Genomic DNA, 10117 nt, shown 5'->3' with positions numbered 1-10117 from the left:
GCAGATAGGTCTGTTAGCCTACAAAATTACTTCTCCAGAGGTGACAGCCCTGAACTTCGTATTGTATTGCTTTGAATCAGCTTATGATTGTAACTCTTTTCTGCCGTCACCTGTTTCTGTCCAACACCAAGCTAGGCTTTTCTCCTCCACAACACCTAACAGCTACAACACGTTGGCGGCACCTCATTATTTGACTGTGTAACTTTTCCCCCACATTAATGGGTCTCACACAATTTAAAATATTAAGTCACTGAAGTTTTCATGTTCAAACCCCCACCAATTTTTAAGATATCGAGGTATTTAACTCAAATTGCAAAATATGTTCAGACAGAGAGCAAAATGTGTCATGACAAGTCTTAAAAAGGTACCACAAATTTCTAAACTTACTCAAAACAAAATGGAAATTTAGTTCTATGCAAATACGGTCTATCAGATCATAATTTCAACATTTAACATCTGGAGTGAAGCAGCAATAGTAGTTGTGAAAAAAATGAGATAGCGTACAAAAGATTAAAGCAAGTAGGAATTTTATTTCACCTTTTTTTTGACAGTGAACAACAACAAAAAAAAAGGTAACATTTTGGGAATGCAGTTCATCAGAACATGAACAATATGCATAAACACAAATACATTGGTTTTCAGTTGTAAGAAAAAAAGAAGGAAGATCTTGTCAGGCACACAAGCTCAACATTACACAATGTTTAAATATATTACAAATTTTTATTTTTTACCCAACTGCAAGGAAAAGGCAATTAAAATACATATATTGTGCACTAATGATGCAATTTTTGCAGAAACTGGGTCAACATAAAAACATTGAACAACAAAAAGGAATGTACAGTAAACAACATGAAAGGCTCAATATAACACTGAGATAGATTCACTTGAAAACACATTTGTCAAATGACGCAATCATTAAGAGAAAGCTGTCTGTCTGGAATTAACCTTGATTTTGGTTTTTCTTTTTTTAAGACAGTGTCCCTTGTGCAACATTTTCCCATTAATCTCCACCCCGCTCTTCCTGCTGTGGAGACTAGACAGAATCGTAACAAATGACCAACAGCATTGCACAGAGGGGGTAAATAGAAGATAAACGGATGCAAGTTTGAGCATGTAGCGAGTAGACTACATAATGAAACATGGGGAAATGGTTGTCGTGTGACCAACGAGTAGGACGAACCTTAAATCAAGGGAATAATGCTATATCTCTCCACTAGTAGGCGCTCAAGTGTCGCACAATGAATTTTAAAGGCCATTGGTACCTAAAATCACTTCCTCCAGTGATCATTATGGTTTTCATCGGGACTCATTACATTCGGTGTATATTTGTTTGGTAACCCCCTTTGGTCCTTGGGTAAATATGCCACAAGTAGACAGGGGTGTTACACGATTAGTCGCATTACTTATACTGTGCATTGTCACATTTTCAGTTACTCAGTCAGTGTTACCATCAATCAATATTAAAACATAAGATTGGGCAGAAGCATTTCACTCCAAAATAAATAGAAATGCGATGCATCCTTCACACAATGAGGAATAAAGTCAGCACATAGTGTAGTGAAAAATTATCCCCAGTGCAGAGAATGGGACCTCGTTGTCCCTTTCTTTGAGCGCTTGTCTATTTTCTTATACAGAAGGCACTGCTGATTGTGAACAAAATAAATATTCAGCATTAAATATTTTACATTCATACCTCAACTTGAGGCTATTGCAACAATATTAACTATAATATTAACTACCAGAGAACAAAATAATCACACATGCATATCAGCTTTACTGCATTTATGAAGGCAGCAGGCCTATATCATCTGTTGCTCAGCACACATAAGGCAAGAGTATTTTCAGTGTGAATAACTCATGTACAATACAATTATGTCCTTGTATGCCTTTTGATCAGTAGTAGTGACATAGCACCGAATATTCATCCAGTATTTGCCTTCCTGTTGAATTGTATGCTTGCTGGCTACCAGCATCGTCTTCCTTCCTCCAGTATTTCAGACGTTACAGCTAGTACCTGAGACCATAACTATAATTCATACATCTCCTTTCCCTGCTGCTGAAGTCATCAGAAACCATTAGAAAAATCCTCATGATTTCCTGTAGAGCACAACATGCTCTGATGGTTTCCATTAGAAATACCAATACAGAGCTTGCATACCATCAAAAACTATTACAATTCCCAACAGAACCATTAAAACCATCAGAAAAGGCTACAATGTTTTTTTTGATGGGTTTTTTTGTCACCTGACAAGGTTTCATCATTCATTCCTTCTTACATGAATAATAACCATTCTCAACGGCTTTGGCCATCACATTTTCAGCTGTCAGTCTTTGGTTCAAATTCAGTAATGCTCTCAACAATTCATTAATGCTAGCTTCTTTACCCACTTTTTCCATCCAAATGTTCAGTAGTTCATGGATTCGATCTTCGTGCAGGAGATTGTCCTTACTTTTGATCACATTGTCGCTGATCCCGAGGAGTCTGAAGAACCTCTTGTGGTAGTCAACATCCACCTCTTCAAAATATTCAAAAGTCCTCCGCAAAGAATGTTCACCTGAGCAGAGAGACAACAGGTCAGCCACAAAGCTTCCCGTATTCACTCAGGCTAGGTGCGACGGAGCCATCATGACATGGATATAGCGCAACATGAATGGATTTTTGGTTCCCAAAAGGATTTTTTTTTTCATATAATACTTTTGTTAAGTTATACTGATAGCAGTGAAGCCAGCTTTTGCATATTTGGCCACCCTCACTATAAAAAGACAAGAAACTTATCTGACACCTACAGATAGTAAGAGGGACAGCAATATCTTGAATGCCCATGTGTATCTATGCAAGTCATTCACCAAAGACTGAGTAACATATACTGTGACTAATGAGTACAGAAAAGTAAAAGGGTTAAGAACAAAACAAAGGAGAGGATCATACCATTTACGGCAACCAGCTCTGGAAATGGTTCATCCTCCTAAATAAGACAAGAAAAAAAATGCCACCTCAATAAAACATCTTTGGGGTTTCATATCATGGATAATACAGTCTGCTGGTATTGTCGCTCCAGTCCTGAATTCCAACATCTACAGAGTGTACTTCATACCTTCAATTGAAATACTTGTCATGCCTGAAAACCATGCAGCACCTGCTGATTGGCAGGCTTTTCCAATATAGTGGATTTAAAATGGTTCACTGGGCAGTATACAGAAAACGTCAGGATGTTAACTGCATTCAAAGCTTGACTAAGTGAGCGTCCCAAAAATACTGACAGGAGGCTGCTGCAGTCAAAATAATGATCACAACGCTGTGTGTCATGTGTAATGTGTTAGAAGTAATTATGGCGGATGGTGATTTGTTTTTGCCACACACACTGTGATGAATAGATCTAGGACATGCTGTGCATGAATTGAAGTGAAGATGGTCTTAAAAAGAAATCATCCACCAAGTGGGGGGAAAAAAAGGGAGAGGAGATGGGAGTAAGAGGACAGCCAGACCAGTGTTACTAGACAGATCTTAGGATGTTTGCCACTGGGAAAACCAAGAAGTTTTGAGTTTTGATTGGAAGGAAATAGAAAGGAATAGTTCATGACAAATCCACACTACTAGATCAATGCAAAAAAAGCACGCCATAGTTTGGTTGAGCCTTGCTATCATAGTGAACTGGAGTGGTCATTTTAAAAATTTAGTCTTTATTGCAAAATTCCTTCTCAGCTTGTGCTTTGCTACAGCAAAGCAACTCCTGATTGACATATTCTGGGTCATACACATATAGTTTGCAAGACGATGAGCATTCTTCCAAGTTCATAGTCCCAACATTTATATCTCTTTAGTGAATTTTTCTAATGCTTGACCATTAACCATGCTGCTTTTACCTTTACACAAACTGCAACACAAACAAATGGTTGTTCCTACCACGTCACTTCCTACAACACAGCCTACAAACCGTTACCAGCAGGAGTCACTCTGCCACAGCGCAGCAAAGCAAACACTAAGAGAGAATTCAGCAAGGAAAAAAACGACAGCAAACTGTGAACCCTCCAATTCGCTATTATAGACCACTTTAGCATCACATCAGCTTTGGCTGAACCACAGAGTGTTTTTTGTTTGTTTTTGGGTTTTTTTGCACCAAACTGGGATTGCAGCTTTGTCCCCATTGATTGCATTGAGCTGTAGATGGCAAGCTGGAGCTCTATGTCCAGTATGAAGAACAAAGAGGGATGGATGTTAAAGTTAAGTCTACGTATGCGGTACATGAGTGGTGAGCAATAAAATAGGGATAGACTTGAAAAATTTGGAAGTACTCCTTTAAGTAGGTAGGTAGGAGTTAGGCAGGTAAGTATAAACGGATGAGATAAGCATGATCGGTTGCTCTCACCCTAGTGTTGGACTGCCTGGGGATGGTAGGGCTGTGTTTGGGGGAGGAGGTGTGGAAGAGGGTGGGGGGCTGAACAGAGAGACTGCTCTGGGAGTTACTGGCGGTGTTTGCAAGGCTGTCCCCGAGCCCCTTGTCCTCATCTTCCTCATGGGGTAATGAGGATTTCGCGCTCACCACTTGCTGGCTGGGCTGCAAGAGCAAAGGAAGCTGCGAGAGGTCCATCCTCTGGTTTTCTCTGTTCTGCGTCTCCTCAAGAGACTGGTTATCATCCTAGAGAGGATGAGAACATTTGGCCTCATGACACAGCAGTCGCTCATGCCCCTGCCCACCCAATGGGAATAATCTTAAGAGGAGATTTATTTCTATATTCAGCAGTGCTTGGCATGTTTGTCAACTTGCTTAATAGAATCCATAAGAAAAATGTAATCTCTGCAGTCTGGGAGCTGGGGCTTAATTCTACAATTGCACCCTTTTTAAGTCGCTCTTTATAAGAGTGCCAACAAAATGCTTGAAATGTAAAAAAGAAAGAAAGAAAAGGAAATGACAGAATGGGGGACTCACCACCTTCGTCATGTCACATGGATTTCTCTGGCAGCCTGTTAAGAGATGATGTGCAGGCATATTAAGGAATTATTCAAAGAGCCAAAACAAGCCATTACTTGTTTTTCTGTGTAAAAGTTTGACTTTTGGCAGGCATAGCCAAGCTAAAAACTTCTAATCTGTACACACACACACACACACACACACACACACACACACACACACACACACACACACACACACACTCTCTTCAAAAGGTACAATCCTGAAGATATTTGGTTTTATTTTGATACTAGCGTTTGTTTTGGTGTTTGACCAAATCCCAGAGATGTGAAACAAAGTCTGTGATGCTGTGGTGTCAGTGCCTTCCTCACCTGATTTTTTTTTTTTTTGGCCTGAAGGATTACAATGGTTAATAAAATGGTAAATGGATTGCATTTATATAGCACTTTTCTGGTCTACTGACCACTCAAAGCACTTTACAGTGTATACCTCACATTCACCCATTCGCACACACATTCATACACTGATGTTGGAGGCTGCCATGCAAGGCACCAACCTGCTCATCAGCATCAGTTAAGGGTTCAGTATATACGTATAGTATATACAGTAAATCAAATGACAAAAAAGGTTGGTAGATAATAACCATTTCTTTGATAATTAAAGCCAGGTCCAAGAATGAAACCCACATTAAGATGAAGACTTTTAAGCTGTCAGAGTTAATGTATTCTTCAGCAAGAGATGCAACTCATGTCTACCTCAGATTTTTCTATTCCCTGGGAGGAAATAGCTTCACTCTCTGTGTCCTATGTTGTTTTCCATTTCAAAAGTCAAAAGTCCATATTTTCTTTCCAGACCTGTTTCTTGGCTGAATTGAAAAAAAAAATGTAATTTAGCTTTCAATATTCTGTGTTCATTGTGATGTTTTCCTATATTTGCTAGATGGTCATGATAGTGTGATTACTGTTACCTCTACCCGCACACAAACACACATATCCACACTGTCCCACCCCAGTGCTTAATTGAAATACAACTGATCAACTATGTTAGAGTCAGTATCACAGATTTGTTGATAAATGTTTGAAACATGCACATCAGCACTATTAATTGGTTTGACCTTTCCGATAGATAACCCTTACCTGTTGCTCTGAAGAGTCCTAGCTTCCACAGTACGACTCCCACGACAACCAATAGCAGAAGTGCTACCACTGAAACTGAAACAGCTGATTGCCACCAAGGATAACCAACAACCATTAGCATCAAAGGATGATTGAGGTTTTACAGCTACATTATTTCTAATATATACCCTGGAGAGTCACCAAATGCTGCATGACTCTGACATATTGAGCAGTTGTTACCTTGCATAGTTGACATGCCATCGATATATGATGTGTGTGAGTGTGTGTGTGTGTGTGTGTGTGTGTGTGTGTGTGTGTGTGTGTGTGTGTGAATCAATTAACTGTAAAGCGCTTCGAGTGGCTGCTGCAGCTATAAAAGCGCTACATAAAATGCAACTTGACTGATTGATTGATATTTGCTTTTAAAATTAGATACCATTTTAAAACCGCAAGTTCTTGATTGGATTTGACCAATTTATCCAGTTTTCAGCAAAGCTTGGCAACAGGACTCCACAAGGCTATAATCACTATAACCGATGATTATCATTAACATTAACCATTACAATATGCAATATAAGAGGGATTCTACAAGAGTATAAGTAATTACATGTGTTTATAATTAAACCACAATTTCTGTCAATCCGTACAGATCTACACAGGAATTGTGATGTTTACAGCACTTACAATATAGAGCTAAATATTTCATATGTTTCATCAGGTCCCTTTCCTAAACAAAGAAAATATAGTATGTGCACTTTTGTTGTCATCAAAATAAAAAGCTTTGTATTGGCAATGTATTTCATCTTAGAAAAAAAATCACAAGTGGTGCTTTGGAAATACAGTATGCAGGTCATATATTTACCTTTGAGAGTGCTAGAGTCGCTAAAGTCTCTTGAGTCTTTCTTGCACACTGTGTTGTTTGTTGGGGTGCACTTCTCTTCCTCCACTTCACCCTCTTTGCATCTATTTTTTTTAAATAGAGGGGAAAACCAATAATCATAAGCAGAAAGGTGATCTTGGGAACAAGTTTCAAATTAGGGAATGATTTTCATTAACTGATTAATTTTCAGTGAACCATGCATCAAGCAGTTTTCCACATCCTGTTTCCATCGGCTCACCTTGAACACTTCTTGCACACCTCGCATGCTTGCTCAGGATGACAAAACGACCCCAATTTGCACTGGCATTTAGTGTCCTGAGTGCTGGTACATTCCACTACAGTTTCCTGATCTGAAAAGAGCAACACCAAGAGGACCTTGTTAACTTTGTGTTTATGCTCGGAGCGCTTCAAAAGGTGAAACATTGATTTCTGTCCGCCTCTCGCTCACAATCGATAATGTAAATCTGTCAAGCAGCTTTACCTGAGCGACACTTAGTGCACTTCAAACACTGTTTCAGTCCGTTGCTGTGTTCCGTGTACGTGCCCGAGTCACAGCTCTCGCATCCCCCTTTTTCTCCTGCCGTCGTGCAGGATGATATCACGTGTGTCCCTGTTAGAAATGGTTGCGTCAACACATAAAAGAAAAAAACAAAAAGAAAAAACAAAAACCTAAAGATGCCATGTCCCCCTTATCAGAAGCACGCACTTGACATTCAACTGAGCAAATGGGTTTAGCTAAATAATAGCCTGTCATCAGCTTGTCACATAGCTCTCATGATAGATTTGAGCTTATAAAGACAGGGGGGGGGGGGCGAATTTTGCTCTCAATAGGATGTTTCTATTTAAGCCTCGTGGGGCTCACCTGCCGGGCAGTTTAGACAGCAGATGTTGCCATAGGGGTATTCCTCGTCATGTCTGCAGGCGACGTCCCGCTGGGCCCTGATTCGGGTCCTGCCTCCCGCCTGGCTCCTCTCGAGGCCCGGCTGTGGTAGCAGCACCGTGGGTTTGAAGACCCAGATCAATGTGAAGACGACCTTTGAATAAAGATAACTTTCAAGTGAAAACGTCCAAAAAAAAGAAAACCAAGAAAAACTTTGCTGCAATCTTTTTCCCCTCCCTTGTTTGTTTCTTTATTCTATTTCACAACTGCTTTTGAACACACTCTTCAGGTCTTTTAAAATTTCCCTTCCCCCAATTTGGATTTCTTAATTTTCTCTACTTTACAATATCAAAAACAAACTTGAAACATGACAGACATCTCTGGGGATTCTCAATTAAATAACTGGTTTGGAGTACAGTCGGTGATGTGCGCTGTCAGTGTGCAAGTGAGCGAGTATGGAAGGTTGTTAGATGACTAATGTGTATGGCATCAGTCGAACAACTTTTTTTTTAATCCCCCGCCAAGATGACGCAATACAGTTTGTGCAGGCCAATGCCATGGCCTAGAAGAGCGCGTACCTGATCAGGCCACATTCTATCAGAAACGTTCAGCCAATGGTTAATAAACAGAATGGGGGATTTCCTAAAGACATGAGCTTAAACTCACTCCGCAGAGCAGCGCCTGTGTATGTCACAAATGGCAGTGCGCGTCAAATACAGCCACGTGCTGATGTGGTTGTAAAATCAACAGGTTTAGAATCAGAATCAGATTTACTGACACAGTATGGGAAGGAATTTGTCTAATTTTGGCTCAAATGGCTCAATAATAGATGATACATAATACAAGACAAAAAGCAACGACTACTTGGGGGGTGAGGGAGGTTAAACAATAATCATAAAGGTTGGTAGGGAGTAGCCTACGGTAAACAAGCAGTATTTTGTACAGGTTCCAGAGTATTGGACTGAAAGTTAAATATTGCAGCACATCGCGGCTGTGGGTATAGAAATAGATACCGTACAAGAAAGAACGAATAATCAGCCGTGCAGGCATTTGTACAAGTGCACCAAACTGGCCAGGCTCAATTCATAGGCCTATCCCAAATCCTGTCAAAGCTGGCCGGTACAGGTTGAACAATCATGAAGAAAAAAGTAGGCATCAGTGAGTCACGTGGCTCACGCCCAATATTTCGTCAATCGATATATCAAGGAACCACGCCACCAACTCCGCACCTTTCTCTACACTTGACCCTTTATTTCTATGGCGTGTCAAGTTACAATTGTCGGAATGTCCGATTCCGTCTCGCGCTTTAGCAGAATTAAATAAATAATTACACTGAGCAGACGGAATACATATTTGAGATTTAATTAGCCTACCCTAGTTTTTAACCATAAGCGAATGTGGTTTTCCTTTCTGACACTTCCGCATTTGTCTGGGTCAATAAACCGTATTGATATCCACACTTCGACAACGCGTTTCAGTGACTTTATTCAGCGCGAGGAAGACACTTGGGGAATTTCGCACTTTGGTCCGAACAGCTATGTCGTGTAGCTGTTCCTTGGGCTAAATCTGAAGTTCTCCCCTCACACGTTCCAGATACAGTCAATAAAAACAACTGTGTGTTTTGTTTTGTTTTTTCCTCCAAAGCAAAGGCGCGATAAAGAAACGTGTTGATTGGGTGAGCCTTCCGTGGGCCTAAGAAAACTTTACAGAACCGGTCAACAATCTTTCCAACTTTCAGAGCCAAACCCTTCGGCCCGCTCCGGCTACGCGTTAACAAGGGGGAAAAAGCAACTTACCGAGATAAACGTTTTGATGATCATGCTTTTGTGATATATGTTAATAGTCAAGACTTGTGCGACGGCTTTTACAGGTCGGCGTTAGCGGTGAATATAATGCCCATTTGCGGCAGGTTAATAATCGGGACCTGGAGATAGCCAAAGCCCCGCCCACTTCACCGTTGCCCCGCCCTTACCCCGTTGAGCCTGTCCGGATGACTGGCCAGGTTTCATCGCTACTGCTGTTAAATCTCAGGGACAAGGGCTTATTTACTCCGATTCATTGCAGTCCACAGCAACAGCATACATGTTTTAAAGTATAATTTGGGGGGAGGGGGAGTATGCTAGCTGTTTTACTCCATGTTCAATAATCCAGGTAAGGAAATCCCAGAAAGTTTAATCAGTACATCTGTAGAAGATACCTAGTACGAGTATTTAAAAATAACTAAAAGAACGCCTGATGCTGTAGGGAATGAAATATATACTTGAAGTTGACTTACACAAATGCAAAACATCTACCCCCCCTCCAAAAAAAGATTCAACAAGCCTAAAAGTCA

At 40.4% G+C, this 10117-nt stretch overlaps 1 protein-coding gene across 4 annotated transcripts; it reads right to left on the bottom strand.

Annotated features, from left to right (window-relative positions):
• Positions 1 to 521: 521 nt before the first annotated feature.
• On the bottom strand, positions 522 to 9690 carry hdr (hematopoietic death receptor). 4 transcript variants are annotated; one of them, XM_056285945.1, is made up of 10 exons: positions 9582 to 9690; positions 7768 to 7939; positions 7387 to 7515; positions 7144 to 7255; positions 6888 to 6988; positions 6047 to 6130; positions 4929 to 4963; positions 4368 to 4637; positions 2930 to 2966; positions 522 to 2555 (listed from the first exon to the last, which is right to left on the bottom strand). In XM_056285945.1, the coding sequence occupies exons 1-10, from the start codon at positions 9603 to 9605 to the stop codon at positions 2263 to 2265; spliced, it is 1257 nt and encodes a 418-aa protein (XP_056141920.1). In that variant the 5' UTR covers positions 9606 to 9690; the 3' UTR covers positions 522 to 2262. The 4 variants fall into 4 exon arrangements, with proteins under 4 accessions (XP_056141920.1, XP_056141939.1, XP_056141946.1 ...); XM_056285964.1 differs by having other exon boundaries at positions 4542 to 4637; XM_056285971.1 differs by lacking the exon at positions 4368 to 4637.
• Between the last annotated feature and the right edge of the window lie 427 nt (positions 9691 to 10117).

Source organism: Lampris incognitus, chromosome 1, assembly GCF_029633865.1.
Source record: "Lampris incognitus isolate fLamInc1 chromosome 1, fLamInc1.hap2, whole genome shotgun sequence".
Taxonomy (NCBI): domain Eukaryota; kingdom Metazoa; phylum Chordata; class Actinopteri; order Lampriformes; family Lampridae; genus Lampris; species Lampris incognitus.
This window is presented reverse-complemented; position numbering and strand designations above follow the sequence as displayed.